A 19,677-nucleotide genomic window follows, 5' to 3' on the forward strand; every position below is an offset into this window, starting at 1 on the left:
CACTTCACCCTACTTGCCTCGAGGAAAATACCCCTGTACTTAATGTAAGTCGCTCTGGATAAGACCGTCTGCTAAATGACTAAAATGTAAATGTAAAATGTCTCACGTCCTTGACAAAGCCTCTCGATTGCAACACCCAGCTTACCTACGCAAATGTCGAGTTGTTACTCGACATTTGGTGTTTATTTGTATGCCAGGGCAAAACCAGATACAGCCTTTTCCTGAGAATGATGCAAGATACAATTCTTTGTTATTTCTCAACTCAGTTCGATTGAAATGTTGCGTCATACCATCTTATGGTTTGTCAGCTTGGTCATAAATCCCTCATATGAAACCAGAGAAAAATGTCATTTTCTAGATTAAATAAGTATAAAATGAACAAATTCAGTGATAAAATGCTAAGCAAAGCAGACATTTTCTATAAGTGTGTATTGTTGATCTTTAGAGAAGAGTGACAGTCACATCACTGAGAAACAATTTCACAAACACACTCTCTTTCTCTCTCTGCAGTGTTTCCAGGACCCGAACCAACAGCTCAACATTTCTGGTAAATACTGGTAGTACTCACTATGAGAACCCTCATTCAGACACTCTTTGTGTTGACTTAACAATAACATTGCAGCCACACTATACTCAGCCACAATCAAATAACTCACGCAAAACATTTCAAAACGCATTTTCAAAAAGTGCTTATATTCATTCCAAAGTTCCTAAAAGCTTAATCATATTGGGTGCATGAAAAGCGATGACTGCTTCTCCATGCAGTTGTAACAGTCTGTAAAAACACTGACCCTCTGAGGAAAACGCATCCTGTTTAAGTGGAAACAGGGAAGGGAATAACTAAATTAGATGATCCTCTTTGTCATCTCTCCAACTAGTCTGGGGAGGTGTAGGGATTCAGTTGCCTGTTGGCTATGCCAACCTGTTCATTTTAAATGTCCATGCTGGGTGTACTTGTCTGATACGCTCCATTTACAGACACTATGAAGTTCTGAAGTCAGTGAACAATTCTCATACGGTGGAATACCCATTCTTCATCAGAGCGGCAGGTGTTGCTGTTTTATGTTCTTACTCCATATCATTTCCATCCCCAGTCATTTGTCTCTGAGATGGGCAGGAGTCACTCAAAACAGACGTAAAGACACAGAGAAAGTTAGCTGGAGGTCAGATAAAGGTCACATGGGCCATAGCAGGAAAAACGGATCTGGCAGGGGAGGACTGGAGGGCGCCAGTGGGGTTCACGTCACACAGAGAACCCCCTAGTCTTCCAGCATCTCCGGAGAGGTGAAGGAAAAGTCCTGGAAATCTTCCTGATTGTTGGAGGGTATGAGGGGGTCGTCGATGGGAGTAAGGGTGGGCTCCTCCTGGGTGAAGTCTGGGTCAAAGTTGTTGACATCTTCAGATGTTTTCTGGAAGAAGACACAATGGGTTTACAAACAACATCCTCCACAGAAGCTTCTCCTCCTATACGTCCTAGCCCGTGGGTCATAATCCGCATATTTACATTTAGTCATTTAGCAGACGCTCTTCTCCAGAGCGACTTACAGTAAGTACAGGGACATTCCCCCCGAGGCAAGTAGGGTGAAGTGCCTTGCCCAAGGACACAACATCATTTGCACGGCCGGGAATCGAACCGGCAACCTTCTGATTAATAGCCCGACTCCCTAACCGCTCAGTCATCTGACTCCCTATTCCAGGCATATTCCAGATGAGGGTTACTCACGATCCGGGGTTTGAATGGGGGTTCCAGCTCTCTGCGGTTCAGCTTCTCCCAGTCAATGTCGCTGAAGAAAGTGTGGGAAGTCACAGCGTTCTCTCCTCCCTCTGCGGCCACGCAGCCCAAACGCCGGGCAGGGTTCTTGGTCAGGAACTGAAGAGACAGCAAAAGTATCAGATTAATACCAAGATTTATACCACGCATAACTAATGTATCCTTAGAAGGTTTATATTGTATCATTCTGCTGACACTCATGAGAGATGTGGTATTGGTTGGTTGGTTGGCCTGGATGGTACATCCCACATGTGTTAACACCAAAAAAGCAAAGCTAGATTATTATTTGGTTGCTATGGGTGTGTGGATGTCAAACGATAAAAGGGAGGTAGGCAATGCGAGTCAGAAAAACAAATACACCATTTCCCAGACTGAAATCGTGAACATTTTTCTCTCAGATCAATACACAATGTTGGCAAGTGAGAAAGGCCTGAACGTTAAGCCAAAACAAAATTAAAACCTGTGACTCCAGACTACCTGGAGGGTGATTCCAGGGAGACAAATGAATGTGTGTCGTACTGCTTTCTCTTAGCTGAGCAGTCTGAACATGCCTTTAGGCTCCCACTGACATTCAGTCAGCAATAACAAATTACAGGGTCCCTTTTTCAGGATAAATTAGGCCAGATTCAGCAGCCAGTCCACCTTCAGATTAAACATCAAGCTTATTGAGGTCAAAGCAACGCCATTACACTTTGCTGTGAATCGTGTTGTGGTTTTCTAATCAAAGAGAAAACAGAGAAAGAAGCCAAGAGATGGTCAATAGCAAAGAGAAGTGAAAGGCAGTGTAATGTTGTTGAGAAGGACTGTCAAATTTGCTGAAGAAACTCAACATCCTGATAGTAATGAATGAAGGTTTGACAATAAAACAACCCTCTACAATGCGAGTTAAACGCTCACATATGCGACCACATTTCACGCTATGCGACTAAAAAGTATCTTTTAATTAGCCAATGTCTAGTAAATTGTTCGATTTCACTCGCCTGTGATTGAGTTAGAGGCAAATAATAAGTTTAGCGCAGATTTCAATGACACACCTCCGTTTGACTGAGAGCGCCCTCTGTCCAGTATTGCTGGGGGGGGGGGGGTGTTGGGGTGCGAGTCAACAGAAGTACAATTAGTTGTTTTTCTGCTGTTCTTGAACGAAAACAGAGATTTCCAAAGTAACAAAAAGCTGTCAGATTTGTCGTCAGATAAGATTTTTGGGTCGCTGAAGGTAAAATGTCGCTTTCTCAAGGTAAAATTGCTAGGTTCGCAAAATGTAGCTATCCTGCCTTAAATATGCAGGACACCCACAGAAAAAGGGTCATCCAGTTCATGAGGCAAGAGAGAGATCCACTATATAATTTCCTCTACCTCTCCCGACCACAAAGCTGAAACGTGGCAATCCTGCTTGAGTTGACATCATCTTTCTTTCCATGATTCCATTCAGGCCTTGCCACCTAGTCTGGCAGGCTTGAGGTTGTAACGGTGAAACAAGACACAGCAACAGCCTCACTATGTCACACACACATGCAAAGCAGTCACACACAGTGACTTTGCTTATCAAAGAGGCTGTCTACCATAAAACAATTCATATCAACCGAAGAACAAATGACTATGAACGAATACTGAATGAATCTAATGTACATCAGGTTTTCTGTGGAGAAGCAGTATCTCTGTATGAATATGTAAACAATGCAACATGTTAAACCCACAATGCAACATGTTAAACCCACAATGCCACATGATAAACCTTTTCCACACGAGAGTTTTGGGATGTGACATCACAGTCATTACGTAACAACCTAGAATCAAACCAAGGGTTAAACCCTGACCTATGTTTCCTGAGAACATGTGAGAGTGACAATACTGTGTGTGTGTGTGGGGGGGGGGGATAAGAGGATGGGGAGGAGTCTGTATTTATAGCCTCTTCTGTGACTCGAGCTGGTCAGCAGAGCATGTCTTAAAATAGTTATGTAAGAGCACAGGCCCAACAGCTGTCTGACCGAGCTCTGTACATCTGCCAGTCACTGCATGCACACGACACAGCCTGCGATTTGCTATCCTGCTTAGCAACACCGAACTCCCCTCTCTCCTGTATGTGCTGTATCTGCTGTACATCCTAATGCCACCAGTTCATTGTAGTACAGCATGTAATAGCAGTGGTTGGTGGCTAGTAGTACTTGCATGGGAACAAACCACTTAGTTGACCCATCTCATCCTGAAATGCAGATGTATGCTGGTAAGAACAGTTGAACAGAAGCTGGCTGACGCTCGGAAATACTTATGTAACATGCGCCGTGATGTTTATTCTAATCCCAATCTTACAAAACAACCTGTGAAAACCCCCAGAAGGAATTTACACACGATAAAAAGTCAAAGACCGTGAAACATGGAATGATCTTTAAACCTTCTTGTTTTGTACTGGTTCGTGTTACTTTATGGTGCGTTATCTAGGACTTAGTATAAACTTCAGACAGACTCAATATAGTGGATGGACTCACAGCTTTCAGGATGTTCACGGCGTCGACACTCAGCCAAGATGCATAGATGATCTCTTCATTCAGGATGGACTCAAACAGGTCGTCCTCGTTCTCTGCCTCGAAGGGGGCGTGGCCTGACAACATCTCGTAGAGGAGCACACCGAGAGCCCACCAGTCAACGGACGGCCCGTACAGCAACTCCTGAAGGATCTGAGAATTCACAATTTATATCAAATGACACATTTCCCTTTAAAGCAGTGATCTTATGTTAGCTCACAGCGGATACTGGATCTGTATTTTGGCACTGTCCACAGAACTCCAAGCCCAAATGGTCAGGCTGTTGATTTAGCTGTTCAACAGTGGGCTAGACTGAGTTGCCCACTGTTGCCATGACTATATTCAGAAATGTGCAAGCACGCACATTTAGAAGAGAACCTAAAATATGTAATTCACTTGACAAAGAAGACCTGTCTGCGTGTGTGCTGTAAAATAGGTTCACAGACATCCTCACAGAGTCAGATGGGACTCTGCAAACAGAGCTCAAACAAGATGGCTGCTGGCCAGATCAACATAGGTATGCTACTCTGAGAGAGTCTGGAGTAATGAGCTGTGGTCACGGTGTTTGTAGAGGTGGCGTGATACTTCAGAATGTGAACTCATTTGACCCATCATCGACTCACTAAAGGAAGGGTCTTCCTTAATGTTTCTGAGGTAAAATGCCATCTTGGAGCACAGAGAGGCTTAATTGTGGGATAACTGGCAGTTGGATGAGATCGATAAAAATTCTATGGCATAACAAAAACATTAGTATTTCTCTCACCTCTGGAGCTATGTAATCAGGTGTGCCACAGAATGTACCCGTAGCCAAACCGTCAAGCATGCCCTCCTTACACATGCCAAAATCTGCCAGTTTACAGTGTCCATCTTTATCAAGGAGCACATTGTCCAGCTTTAGATCTCTGGGGGAGAGAACACACAAGTTAGACACACACACACAGATGCTGTAAGCTTAACGAGGAGGAACCTATTGACCGCTAATGTCGCTAACATCAAGAGGAACTCGATGAGTTCTGAGAATCGTTTCACAGGGGTGAGGAGAAGTACTTGCTTCACACCTTTCTTTTGTGGATAGATAATTCCTGTCTAGAGAAAATGGCGACTACAACAGTCAACTGTTCTGTAGGGCCTAACCAAAGAGACTGACTGATCACTCGCAGCCCAGACCAGTCATATTCCCATAACTGAACTCAAGTAGAGAGGGACTGTGCTTGTGCAAAACAGTCAATATTTACCTGTCAAAAAAGGAAATTCATGGAGGATTTCAAGCCGACCCACTAACCAGATCTTAGTGTTAGAACTCTACAGCTCTGATCAATCTTGTAGTGGTAAGAATTTAGCAGTGTCACTAAGAAAACAAATATTTACAACAAGTTCATGTGAAAATTCAAAAATGAATTCCTGTGTTAGACATCGGGCCCTTGTCAGTCTGGCTCACTAAGGCCGACATCTCCTCCATTCAGTCCCTCTGGTAATCAGACAGACAGATTACCCAGCCTTGTAAGTTCTTATCTAAGATTGGGGGACCAATACGGGATTACATGGTCACCAAGGTCATTCATGGGTGTGGTTGAAGCAACAGGGTAAAGGTGTGTCCTGTCAATGAAAGCTGTGTGGTGTTGAGACACAATACAAGTGATTGCATCACTGCAGGCAGACACAAGCATGCAGAAACAGACCAACACACAAGCCGGTTTGCTCTCTGCCAGTAAAATGACTAATAGTGACTAAGTTCCTCATTGTGCCTCTACTTCATATGGTAAGATATGCCAAGCTGAGTGAGACCGCTGTCCTAAGGTTCAATCAGGGTGGAACCCATGTCATGTGTATGAGTAATTCACATCATTTTGACACAAACATCAGAAAGGATTAAGGTAATTAGTCTTTACAGGTGAAAACATGGTGTTGTGTTTTTCCTTGTTTAAATTGATATGCTTTTTTCAGCTTATCTTCTTGATGGGACAGCTGGAGAGAGAGAGTGGTGTATACAAGACAAGAAATGACCTCAGATGGATTCAAACCACATTCCTCTTATTGAGGTTTCATTGTGCTCAGGAGTTACCAAATACCCAGTTTTCACCAAGGGGATTTCGACAGTCTTTTCCTGCCACAGCGACACTACGTCAGCTGCCCTGACAGGGACTTTCATCTCTCAGAAGTAGGTCAGGGTGTGGTGAGACACCAGACACCTGGAAGCCTGTCCTCAACCTTCACAATTACTCTCGCCTAATTGGCAGGGCTGAGAGTAACATGAGAAGGAGCATTGATTAGTTTAGAGTTAAAACCTGTTGCATCCCAGCATCAGGTCATAAGTGGAAATAGGAGCTTCCTTTAAATGAGGGTGAAGCTCGGTTTGAGAACGTCCGGCTGCAGATCAAGAGATCGCAGGTTCAATGTTGCGTCGGTTAAATCGGATGTGTGAATCTGCTAAATTAATAATAATTATTACTAAATGTAGTGTAGGAAGTGCTGATAAAGAAACTGAGTTGTTGTTAAAATGGTGGTGAGTCTCCCCCCCTCCCCTCGTAGAACTGTACTTTAACTTGAGTTGAAAGAGCACCGGACACAGATCAAGTTGTCAAATCAAATCAAATGTATTTGTATAGCCCTTTTTACACGCAAGCATGTCACAGAGGGCTTCACATACGCCCATAGAACTGCCCCTCAACCAACCTAAACCCTCAAGGAAGACAAGGAAAAACTCCCAGAAAAACTCCCAACAGGAGAAAAAATGGAAGAAACCTTGGGAGGAGCAATTCAGAGAGGGATCCCCTCTCTGTTGTGAGAAAACTAGTACGTTACTACATAACCTACTTGGACTACATCTGTGGCCGTATGGTAAGTAGGTATACGGTCATCTCTACAGAGATTCGAGTCAAAGTTCAGGACTATTTCAGGACTGGAGTATGTTGGCCGTGACAGGCACTTGCGGTTGGCAGGCAGGCTGTGTATGTGGGGCTACCATGGAAGGCCTTTCTAATTCTAACTCAACATTTACCCAGTCTCACATGATGCCCCTTTATCATTGTGGACTTTGGCAGAGATTTCAATGTGTTTTCCAGCACAGTCAGACAATAAGGGCACCGTACTAAGCACCACCAAGGGACCACACGTTCTCCCTCATCCTGCAGGACTCTGTCACCTTGGTATAGCTCGTAGGTACGAGTATGGGCATCCGACCATGGATAATGCAATGCATTCAACAGCAGAGTGGAGTGAAACCACACAGCCTGGAGCAGAAGGCAAGCTAGTGCTCTGCTGCATGTGGGCCCACCACAGTACATCCTTAGTACTCTCCTCTGAACTGTGCACAAGTCTAACATGTATGTGTGAGTGGTACCTGTAGATGATGCCCTTGCTGTGCAGGAACATCAGAGCGGAGGTTATCTCGGCGGTGTAGAAGCGAGCTCGGCCTTCCTCGAACTTCCTGGACTTCTGGATGTGGAACATGAGGTCCCCTCCGTTCACAAACTCCATCACGAAAAACAGGCGGTCCTAAAAAAACACACACACACACACATGTACAGAACCCCCCGTTACCTTGTACCAGACACAGGAAGTGTGTGTGCGTGTTCGACAGGAACATTTTGCACTCTCACGCTGGCTCGCAGAGGACATGCTAACATCACTGCATCCAGGACACAAAGGGGTGATGTCTAACATGTTGTTTATTACTCATAAATTCCAGGAGCACATATACCAGATTCATGTGCGACTGTCACTGCTGGGTACAGGCCTATGTAGAAATACACGCTTTCGATCCACAAATCACTTTTCTCATTACAGGTCCTAGAAAAATCATGTTCCAGAACATGGGTACAAAATACAATGGTCCAGCAGGACATGATGTACAGAACCTGGCCTTAAATCACAGATTAGGAGGTTTGCTTCGTTTACACTCGGTTCCAGAGAAGTGGCTTGGATTTATTTGGCCACACAATCTTACAATTTTGGCACGAGGAAAAGAAAAGCGTGAGAGAGTGGTGTGTGTGGTCTCAAGTTAGATCAGTTAGATCATATTGTTTACCCTGAGAATGACTCAGGAACAAACCTCCAGAAGGTAAACAGGCAGGGCTGTAGAGAAGCAGGAGTCGGAGTCAGGTGGCTGAGTGGTTAGGGAATCGGGCTAGTAATCTGAAGGTTGCTGGTTCGATTCCCGGCCGTGTCAAATGACGTTGTGTCCTTGGGCAAGGCACTTCACCCTACTTGCCTCGGGGGAATGTCCCTGTACTTATTGTAAGTCACTCTGGATAAGAGTGCCTGTTAAATGACTAAATGTAAATGTACCCTGAGAAAAAGGGTATGGGGGAGACACGGGGCGTCACAGGGACATGGTAGGGGAGAGACGGTGGAGGAAGAGCAGACAGTCTATATATGAAGTCTCATTCAACACGGCTTTGCTTTGATCCACTTTAACAGGCCAGTGGGAGGTCAAACTACTAAAGCCGATTAGTCTGTGGCCTGGGAAATAACTGTGACGTGAGACTCATTCACTCTGACTCACGCTCTTTAGCGTGCCATTCGGGGAGCCTGAAATCATGGGCCTGCTGCCACCAACAGGACAGTGTGTGTATTGCAGCAGGGGGATCTGACATGGGAGCTGGGATTCTCAACGTGTGGATATGTGGCGTGTGTGAGGATGAGTAAATGCTAAACTGCATTTATCGAGCGCTTTTTTACCTGAACTCAAGTCAGGGACCAAACCACCGACCCTGCAATTAGTGGATGACCTTCTCAACCTCCTGACCCACACCCACCCCAAGTGTGTGTGTGTGTGTGAGTGTTACCGGGGTCTGGAAACAGCAGTGGAGCTGTGTGAGGTAGGGGTGGCAGCTGGCCAGAGACAGCACCCTCTTCTCAGTCATGGTACACTCCACATCATCGTCCTGCAGGATGATGTCCTTCTTCAGCACCTTCACAGCAAACACCCGCTCCCCCCCGCACATCCGCGCCAGCATCACCTCCAGGAAGAACACACACAAGCAGATAAACACACACAGACACAAGTACACACAGACACACACACACGTATTAGCCAACTGTTTAGGTCCAGATCAGTCGTCCCTGATCCTGGAGAGATACGTCCCTGTGGGGTTTCACTCCAACCCTCAGCAAGCACACATGAATCTAATAATTAGCAGGTCGACGTGTCGAATCAGGTTAGCTACAACAGAAGCCAGAGCAAAAACCTAGCGGGAGGTTGGAGGTTTGGGCCCCCTGGTTCAGATTATCCACAAGCCCTGGTCTGTGATGGGTGGGGTATCTGGTGGGGTGTCTGGTGGGGTGTCTGGTGGGGTGTCTGGTGGGGTGTCTGGTGCCATCTCTGGTTCGGTTTATGGTTCGGTGTCTGGTTCGGCTCACCTTGCCGAAGCTGCCCTTGCCCAGGACCTGGAGGAACATGAAGTCGGAGATCCCCAGCCTCCTGGTGTGCTGCTGGGACTGGGTGCTCTCCCTCCTCACAGAGGAGGCCCGCGCCTGGTCGCCGCACGCACTGTTAGTCTGCAGACAGCCCAGCACAGGGAAGACTCAGAGCAGCTGTGTGTGGGGGTGATGGTGTGTGTGTGTGTGTGTGTGTGTGGGGGTGATGGTGTGTGTGTGTGTGTGGGGGGGGGGGGGGGGGTGATGGTGTGTGTGTGTGTGGGGGTGTGTGTGTGTGGGTGTGTATGATGATGTGTGTGTGTGATGGTGTGTGGGAGATAGTGTATGTATATGATGATGTGTGTGTGTGTGATGGTGTGTGGGAGATAGTGTATGTATATGATGATGTGTGTGTGTGTGATGGTGTGTGGGAGATAGTGTATGTATATGATGATGTGTGTGTGTGTGATGGTGTGTGGGAGATAGTGTATGTATATGATAATGTGTGTGTGTTGACGCATCTTACTACCATGGAGTTGCGTTTGGACATCCCCCCTGCCTGCAGCCCCATCTCCGCCAGCTTGTTGGCCAGCTCCACACTATTCACCCCACAGCTGGGCGCCACGTTGCCCTTGCAGCGGATGTGGACGTTCATCTTACAGACTTGAGAGAAACACAGATAGCGAGCCCTGCTTAGAGACGTACTGCAGAGTGCCCGTCCTGTGACAGAGCAGGCGCCGAACACGGCAAGACTTTAGACTTAATAATAATAAATTAATAAAAGCGGTTCGTACTCTTGCAGTGCAGTCCCTGTTTGACCAGGCCCCACAACAGAGAACCACAGTGGTCACAGAAGGTGGGAGACTTGTAGTTGTGGATGTTGAACTTGTGAGGCACATTGATGCTGAAGCCTTGGTTGATGGTCTGTGTGTGAGAGAGGAAGAGAGCTGCAGTCAGCAACAGATGAGTGTTTTAACACCCTGTAGCCAGCAGGGGGCATCCACGATTACACACGGAGCCTTTCAATGTCAAGAGGAACAGGTTGTTCTGACTTGTGTCAAAATGGTTAGTTCCTATTTCTCTTCAGTGATCACTTCATACTTCTGTGACAGTTATAAAACTGTAATTGCTTCAGTGCTGCATTCAGCAAGGAGCCTACATTTAGTAAACAGTAGCCTGCACACCAGTCTCTATACCCATGTGTATTTCAGTATCTACATTACATACTGTGTATATATATATACACATATGTATATGTACAGGGCAAATGTAACACATAATTCTGCCTGGTTGAACACCTGGACACAAACAGGAACCCATACATGGTTCCTGTTGCTCTTGATACACATCTGTTTGTCCTGCATGTGTGACTATGCCCGTTTGACTAGACAGACAGCTGTCGCCACCGTTCAGAGAACACAACACTCCACAACGAACGATCTGCCCGTCACCTCTAAAGTATCTGAAAAAGGCAGGGTTATGACGTAGTTCAAGTACTTTAAATTTGTATTGTCGTTTGACTTGATTTGAACAGTCTTTAACACTTTCAAATGGGAAATGCACTATAATAATAAAAAAATTGCAGGCCTATATGTCGGAACAGAAATGTACAGTAGTGTTATGTTAAGTGTATGTCAGTGTAGGGTAAACACTGTTTGACGTCACAGTGCTCATGCCTTAAGTGCTCTCACCGGTTCCTTGGCCGGCTTTTTCATCCGTGGACACTCTGTCACAACATGCTGGTGACAGCGCTTGTGCACCACACAGGCGCACACTGGAGAAGGAAAAGGACAAACATGAACAATCCTACTAACAAACATTCTTTCCATCGCCACTCCCTAGAGAGTGTGTGACTTGGGGTTGGGGTTGAGTGTGTTTGCAATGTGTCGACGGTAAGTCAGATGGGGAGTCAGATGGCTGAGCGGTGAGGGAATCGGGCTAGTAATCTGAAGGTTTCCAGTTCGATTCCTGGCCGTGCCAAATGATGTTGTGTCCTTGGGCAAGGCACTTCACCCTACTTGCCTCGGGGGAATGTCCCTGTACTTACTGTAAGTCGCTCTGGATAAGAGCGTCTGCTAAATGTAAATGTAAGTGACTGTGAAGTGGCGGCCAGGCTGAGGGAGAACACGTCTATTAGAGACAAGGCCAGGCTGTGTGAACGCTGCTCTGTCACTGTTGAGGTGGGGCTGCGACTTCCTGGGGCTTGTGGTCGCACAGTTTGATACGAGAAACAATAGAGACAAAAAGAAGAGAATGGGGGGGGGGGGAGAGACAAAGAGTGCTAAACAGTCAAATGTAGGGGAGATGAGTAGGAAGGAGAAGAAGAGAGTGAGAGGAGAGAAAATGAAGAGAGAGGAGAGGAAGAGAGAGGAGAGGAAGAGAGAGAAGAGGAAGAGAGAGGAGAGGAAGAGATGTGAGAGGAGAGGAAGAGAGAGAGAGGAGAAGAAGAGAGAGGAGAGGAAGAGAGAGGAGAGGAGAGTGAGAGAAGAAGAGAGAGGAGAGGAAGAGAGAGGAGAGAGGAGAAGAAGAGAGAGGAGAGGAAGAGAGAGGAGAGAGGAGAAGGAGAGAGAGGAGAAGAAGAGATGTGAGAGGAGAGGAAGAGAGTGAGAGGAGAAGAAGAGAGAGGAGAGGAGGAGGGAGAGGATGGTTGGAGTTTTAAGGTCACTGACCTTGACACTGGTAGCCCTGCTTTCCAAACACACCCCTAAAAGAGAAAGCATTTATTTATATTATTTACATACACATTATAGTCTTCACCAACACACTAATCTAAAACACGGAGTGCGTGTGTATAAATATACTGTACATGGCGTGTGTGTGTGTGCCGTACCATATGAACTCCTTGCAGTGAAAGCAGAAGGTGGGTTGCCGTAAGAAGGTGGACATGAACTTGTGTCCGTTGACCTGGTGGATCCTCCGTCTCACCGCCCCCTGGCGCTCCCTGGTGAACTGCTTGTAGGGCTTCTCCTTCGCCGTGGCGTCGTCTGGGAACCAGGGGACACGGAGGGGACACGGAGGGGACACGGAGGGGACACGGAGGGGACACGGAGAGGACAGGGAGGGGACAGGGAGGGGACAGGGAGGGGACACCGAGAAGACAGGGAAGGGACATCGAGAGGACAGGGAGGGGACAGGGAGGGGACATCGAGAGGACAGGGAGGGGACAGGGAGGGGACAGGGAGGGGACAGGGAGGGGACATCGAGAGGACAGGGAGGGGACACAGTGAACCAGGAGGGGACACGGAGGGTACACGGAGAGGACACCAAGAGGACACGGAGAGGACACGGAGAGGACACAGTGAACCAGGGGACACAGTGAAGTCACAGCAGCTCCACAAACACACACACGCATGCATGACAATACAGCTGCACGTCTAATCCTTTCAACATTGTTAAGTTATCACACAAAATATGTGTCTGTGAGTGTGATTTAGTGTGTTTGTAAGAGGGAATGCTACTTAAACATAGCAAGGCTGCACATACTCTGTATGTTTCCACAGCACAGTTGAAATGTGCTAGCAGCATACGAGGGGCTACGCAAAGTGCTGAAAACCACAGACGGAGCGGAAACTGGTCTGTAGGGCCCCTCCACCCCCAGAGAACAGCACACAGATGGGAGGAGATCACACCAAGGCCTGGTGATCAGATAGCCTTGATAACCCACCAAAAGCGGTTTGGCTCACCCAAAGCTGCACACCTGATAGACTAGACTACATTGTTTAGTAGTTCCTGGATGAGCTACCCTCATCTACTCACAGCAGGTAAAGGTCAAGTTTAGTCATGCGACTTGCCTTGTGTGCCATCTTCATCCAGCCACAAAAAACACTTAAGGCTGTGTGTAAAAACCAAACACAACACATAGACTGGCACCATGCAGGTCAGCGACGCAAAACGCATCAGTATACGGGGAAATAACAAAGCATTCAAATAGACATCAGCTGGCTAATTCTGAAAGACCAGAACCCTTTGAAACGCAGTGAACTGTAATAGCGTACCAAAAGAGGAACTTGAGGGTGACACTAAGAAGGATGGAGGTGGGAGTCCAAACCCCACTTCCTGCTTCTTAATCGCCACTTTAACCCTTGTGCTGCCTTCGGGTCACATGACCCAAAGGTTCATAACGAACCATCGTTGTGTTTACCCAATTTTACCCAATACAAAAACAAATAAAAATAATTTTCTTTTAACCTTTGCAATGTGGGGGGTCTGAGACAGCCCAACGGTTAAAAGAAAATGCTTCACTTTGTCTTTGTATGCGGTAAATCTGTCGCAATACGACGGTGGGTCACAATGACTGATGGGTCAGAATGACCCGAAGATAACACAAGGGTTAACACACATCTCTGACAGGACACAGTTGCCACTTTGAAACTAAAAAGTATTCATGTTGGGGGCACCCCCGTAGCTCACCTTTTCTCTTCTTTTTTTTAAAGGCAGGATAGGTACTCGAGTTCACATTTACATTTATTCATTAAAGTTTGAAAGGATTCAAATCAAAATATCCCACCCCTCCCTTGAAAGCCACTACCTCAACACATGAACTCGCTGCCTGACTAATGCCGGGAGGTAGACAGACAGACAAGTAGCCCATCCAATCATTGCATTTGGTCCGACTGTTGTCCAATCATTAGTGCAGGGTTTTCCAAGCCACAGCCGTGAGGAACCAGCATTCACGCCACACCACAACGGAAGTGACACCCAAGGTGACAGAAACAAGCTATGACCCATTTTCCAAAAAAAAGACAAAACCATGACAACAGATTCCTATCATACGACGCATATCTAACCTCTAGTCTCACATACACACACACACACATCAGATAATTATTAGACATTGTGTATTAGACATTGACGCTTCTGGCTGATGTAATCTCAGGTGCATTGTTGGTCTTATTAGACAGCAGACGGACATTACTAGCGGCAGAACAATGGCGGCCTGTCTGAGAGTACAGAGAACTCAGGAGAAGGTGCTGAAGGCTGAGGACAGCGTCCGGGTGGTTGGGGTACTGACCCACCAGCCTGGGCGTGATGGAGCGTGTGTGAATCGGTGAAACTCACTCCTCAAGTATGTAACAGGCCACCCGCGTCAATGAATAGCTAGCTTTTCTTTGGCGTAGCTGGTAGTGGTGGCGCTTGGGAAGTCAGAGATGGCGTGTTCGATCCTCGGTGAAGGATGGACACGGTCTGGAAAACTCTGACGGAACTTGCAAGACCACGTCTGTTACATACCCGTCACACATGTGAACTGTGACATGCGTTGGGGCCTTACCATCGATGAAGGATCCTGTGAGCGATATGTGGATGAACACCTTGCCTTCTGGCTCCAGGTCCACCTAGCCACAGAGAGAGAGAGAGGGAGAGAGAGAGGGATTAGCTGGTCAGGAGGGCAGCGTTGTTGGAAAGCTTGCTGCTGTACGGACATTTGACTGGCAGTCTCTGCAGCTCCGTCAGCAAAGAATGTATCATTCCAACGCGTGTTCAGTCATCTTCACACTCTGTTCCCATGGTGGTGAAAGGTTGAGCATGAACACTGTCTTTTAGATGTGATGCAGATCTGTAGGTGTGTGCTTGTGAATGTGTGGCACGAGGGGAATCTGAAACATGCGAGACAGAATGGAGAGCTGGTCTGGCTGGTTGAGTCGGCTTGATGTCAGCATGCCTTGCTGGAGAGGACTCCTTCTACACAGAAGTGGAAAAGTCAAACACAAATACGGACATCCGAGGGGAAGATAAAGTCTGAGAGAGAGAGAGAGAGAGAGAGAGAGAGAGAGAGAGAGAGAGAGAGAGAGAGAGAGAGAGAGAGAGAGAGAGAGAGAGAGAAAGAGAGAGAGAGGAAACAGAGAGAGAGGAAACAGAGAGAGAGACGCAGAGAAAGAGAGACAGAGAGAGAGAGAGGAAACAGAGAGAGAGAGAGAGAGGGAGACAGAGAGGGAGACAGAGAGAGAGAGAGAGAGAGAGAGAGAGAGAGAGAGAGAGAGAGAGAGAGAGAGAGAGAGAGAGAGAGAGAGAGAGAGAGAGAGAGAGAGAGAGAGAGAGAGAGAGAGAGAGGAAACTAAAGAGAGAATGAAAGAAAACTAAAAGAGACAGAGAGAGAGATAAAGAGATAATAAAAGGAATCCACCGTGTTTGATGCTACACTGTAACCACCAAATGGAGAATGTGGTAAGCCCAACTGACAGAAACATTGATGTCTCACGAATAACCAAATGGAAAGTTGGGATCCCACAACTCTAGTGACATCATACAATTGTCACCCCGGTCACCCTTAAGGCACTTGTACATCCAGCAGTTTTGTTTGCGATCATTCAGCTCGTCAGACCGGTCAGGGCCAGGAAGAGAGTTTGCTGCATCTGTTGGGTCATCTCTCACTCCATCATCACAGCACCTTACTGAATCAAAGGTTTCCACAAGGCCAGCGATTCATCTTCATACAATGTCATATTCCACACCTATTAACTTGTACAAACCACAGCTGACTACCTCATTCTTTTACCATTATAATGTCCGTAGCTCTCTCTCTTTCTCCATAACCAGTTCCCTCACACCCTCTCTCTCTGCTCGTGTCTAAAGACAGCCCGAAATATGAGTCTGATGACTTCAGTTCAATTCTAAATCTGGCTTGGATGCTGACAAGACAAGATAAATATTAAACATTCAAATGGAAAAAAGCAGAAACCAACAGAGCTTACTGAAAGGGATACAGTGACAAAGGAAGTGTCTTTCTTCTTCTAGAAGGGGAGGAGGGTGTGAAAAACAAACTGCAAGAGTGAACCTATACAGTAATATCTGCTGTAGGTCACTAACAACACACTACACTGCATGTACATTTTAGAATTGTGTGCGAATACTTCAAATTAGGGTAGCGTATGTGTAGTAGTGGAAAGTGTCCCGCAAAGGGGATGGTGTGGGTGGAGTGGGTGGGCAGCACAAGCGACTGAACCACATAGCCCCTGACACACAACAGGTATGAATGTCTTGTGCTATTCTGAGCTGCTAGCTCCCGCTGTCTTGCGGTCGGAGACTTTCAGAAGCGTCAATGCTAGTTTTTCTGAGCTACAGCGGGGTCGGTAGAGGCGTTCTACGAGGTCACTCGACCCTTCTGAAGGCCTGCACGAGAACACATCAGCCAGAACAGCCTGTCATGGACTCCCGACTATTGCTGCTCCTTAAAAGAAGCAGGTGTATACCTCAGACAGAGAAGGGGACGGAGAAGGTAAAAAGCAACTGGCCTCACCGGGGTAATCTAATCAAAGAGCGAGAGAGGGAGAGAGAGACAGAGAGAGAGAGACACAGAGAGAGAGAGAGAGAGAGAGAGAGAGAGAGAGACAGACACAGAGAGACAGAGACAGACACAGAGAGAGAGACAGAGAGAGACAGAGAGAGAGAGAGAGCGAGAGAGAGACAGAGAGAGAGAGAGAGACAGAGAGAGAGACAGAGAGAGACAGAGAGAGAGACAGAGAGAGAGAGAGAGACAGAGAGAGACAGAGAGAGACAGAGAGAGAGACAGAGACAGAGAGAGAGAGAGTGACATAGCCAAGGGGAGAGAGTTCACGTCGTTGTTTACAGTGTGGCTGCGAGTCAACACAGCCTGCCAACCTGAGAGGTGTTGGGGAGAGACTTGGAAATCATCTTCAGCCAGACAGTGAGAAAGCATCAGGAGCAGTTATGTGGGCATGTGGAGACCTGCGTCTCTGCCTGGCAGCCCTCAGCACCCACCACAGGGCTTCATCTGAAGAGATAACGCAAGCACCTCCACGGTTCAGATCCACACAAACCCCCAGCCTGTATGGCCGAGGTGTGCACGTTAACCGTGTGTGCGATCTTCCTCCAGGCAACACTGCTGGTGCACATATGCATGCACGCTGTCTAGGTAGCGACACGTGTATGTGAGGGTCAATCTGTGCAAGCAGGCTGAAACAAGTCACTCGTTGATTTCCATACTCTGTTGCTGACAAGACGCGTGAAGGAACTATACCTAAACACGTGGAAGTATATGAGTTTACAACTAAAGACAAAGAGAGAGAGAGAAAGAAAGAGAGAGAGAGAAACATGTGGTTTTAGGTGAAACACGAGCGTAAGGTAATTAAGGGTACAGGTGCAGAGAGAACGGGCCTGTGTCTCGATACTCGTTCTGCCAGACCCAGGGCCTGAAAAGGTTCAGGTTACTCCCTGTAGACATTAGCTGTTTCTTCCTCAACACAACCGAAAGTAAACCTGAGAGATGAAACTCTGAGAGGAGTTTTTTCCCCTCCGGAGACGTACTGTGGAACGGGATTCCAGCTTGGCTAAATCCCTTGCAGAGTAGGATTGCATGCCCTCAGAAAAAGGCTTTCAACACAAGGACTAAAGTCACTAACTGTCCACTGTGATTTACTCAACCCATAGAAAGTCTATTTCCAGGACTGTGTTACTGTTGTAATCTGTCTTTCACTCTGGATTGGGTTGGTTAACAGTGTACTTTGACTACTGGGCAGACAAGCTCATAGGGAGGTACCTATGTGGTCACAGAGGAAAAAAACACCTTGTTATTCTCTTTCGATCGTATTGTTTCACCTCTTATTTTATGAAACGTTGAGATGAGCTAGAGATAAAGCATTAGAAGCTTGTTTTTCTAAAGACAAGTCACAGGTCTACAGACAACGTTTAGTGGTTTCGGGAGCACATGCTTCTATCTTTGTGCAGGAACGTAGCAGCTATTCTAGTAGCGGAGGTGTGTGCTTGGACCTGTCTGTTGACGGTCTCTTCAAATGTAATATCCAACGGTTATATACAATTATAGGTAGGCTACGTACCCTGCTCGAGGGCAAAAACAATGAAGTCCGTTCTAGGTTAAGTGACCAATGTTATCGATCGATTTATAGACCAGAGGTGAAGGGTGAGAAATAATGACCAGTGACAGACAAGTGACAGATATTTTCTATTTCTGGGGGGAAATTGATCATTGTAAAGTGACAGGTAGTTATTTCTCTACACGCTTTCCCACAGTGCATCGGATTTTCGTGCAAATGCCTACTTACCCATCCCTCGAAAGTCTCCGTGTTGGAAGTTTTAATCAGGTCTTCGAACAGGATAGTGCAGTTTGCAACAAAGTCATCGTATCCTATAGGAGCGTCGTGAAAGACAGCCAGCTCTATTAGTTTTCCATCGTTAACATTGAGAGAGAACTCTTCGTTGTAGGTTGGCATGTTGGTTTTTTGCTTTGTATGGGTTTGCCCAATCTTGAATTCGTCCACTTTTATCACAATGTAAGGGTCCAGTGTGGCAGGCGGCTTGTTAAAAATTATTGCGTGGCGAAGGGAGAACTTCGTGGGTTTGAGGTCCACAGCCTCTCCAATTCTGAGTTTCAAATACCCGTTGAACTTCATTTTTTTGCGTAAAAGATGACACACAACAAACCAAAAAAGTTATCAATATAAAAATATAATTTATAACAACAATATGCTATAAGTAGCATAAATCAATGTTTCGGAGTCCAATCTTGTGTCCTTGAGAATTCATGCTGTCCATTTGCAGGTGATGTGTAGCCTACGTTCTAGTTTTGGAGCTACTGTCAAGTCCCTCATACAGCGAGCAGCTTGTCTGCTACGACTGTCGCAAAGTAACCGCACACTTGAAAACAACTTCTCTTCAAGGAAGCACTGTGCATGATCGTTTAAAAAAAAAGGAAGTAAAAGACTGCGAATTAGTCAGATATTTCCCAAAGACTTTCCCACATATGTTAATCTGATCCGTGACAGCTAAGTTTAGGTAGCCTATGCGTTGTCCTGTCAAGAAATTGGTGAGTCGGTCAATCGTGTGTTGAACATTTTATATAATTTGTTTTAAAATCTCACGACCGTACTGCACTGCTATGCGCATGCAGGTAGAACGATTTACCTTTGCTTAGCCAACAGATAAAGAAATAGCGTCACCATGTGGTGTTTTGGTGGATAAAACCGGGCGCTGTGGCGTTATACAGCCTGATTCTATTTGAACTTAAGCATTTTAGCCTATTCTGTTGCAAAGATATTCTGTTCATTAAGATACAAA

At 46.4% G+C, this 19,677-nt stretch overlaps 1 protein-coding gene across 2 annotated transcripts; it reads right to left on the bottom strand.

Annotated features, from left to right (window-relative positions):
- Window positions 1–674: 674 nt before the first annotated feature.
- On the bottom strand, window positions 675–19,451 carry prkcha (protein kinase C, eta, a). 2 transcript variants are annotated; one of them, XM_062469797.1, is made up of 14 exons: window positions 18,666–19,451; window positions 14,918–14,981; window positions 12,479–12,632; window positions 12,318–12,352; window positions 11,340–11,422; window positions 10,443–10,572; window positions 10,178–10,311; window positions 9,652–9,789; window positions 9,078–9,251; window positions 7,631–7,785; window positions 5,054–5,192; window positions 4,255–4,443; window positions 1,724–1,870; window positions 675–1,409 (listed from the first exon to the last, which is right to left on the bottom strand). In XM_062469797.1, exons 1-14 carry the CDS (start codon window positions 19,011–19,013, stop codon window positions 1,260–1,262), a joined length of 2,040 nt encoding a protein of 679 aa, XP_062325781.1. In that variant the 5' UTR covers window positions 19,014–19,451; the 3' UTR covers window positions 675–1,259. The 2 variants fall into 2 exon arrangements, with proteins under 2 accessions (XP_062325781.1, XP_062325780.1); XM_062469796.1 differs by having other exon boundaries at window positions 10,175–10,311.
- Between the last annotated feature and the right edge of the window lie 226 nt (window positions 19,452–19,677).

The sequence above is a fragment of the Osmerus eperlanus genome, chromosome 9 (genome assembly GCF_963692335.1).
Source record: "Osmerus eperlanus chromosome 9, fOsmEpe2.1, whole genome shotgun sequence".
Classification (NCBI taxonomy): domain Eukaryota; kingdom Metazoa; phylum Chordata; class Actinopteri; order Osmeriformes; family Osmeridae; genus Osmerus; species Osmerus eperlanus.

Bases quoted from the DNA above. Each gene is read 5' to 3' on its own strand.
- prkcha (XM_062469796.1), bottom strand. From the start codon at position 19,013: ATGAAGTTCAACGGGTATTTGAAACTCAGAATTGGAGAGGCTGTGGAC. The intron at 4,444-5,053 runs GTGAGAGAAATA...GTGAATTCTCAG, and splicing joins CTGATTACATAGCTCCAGAG to ATCCTTCAGGAGTTGCTGTA. The intron at 1,871-4,254 runs GTGAGTCCATCC...CTGTCTCTTCAG, and splicing joins CCGTGAACATCCTGAAAGCT to TTCCTGACCAAGAACCCTGC.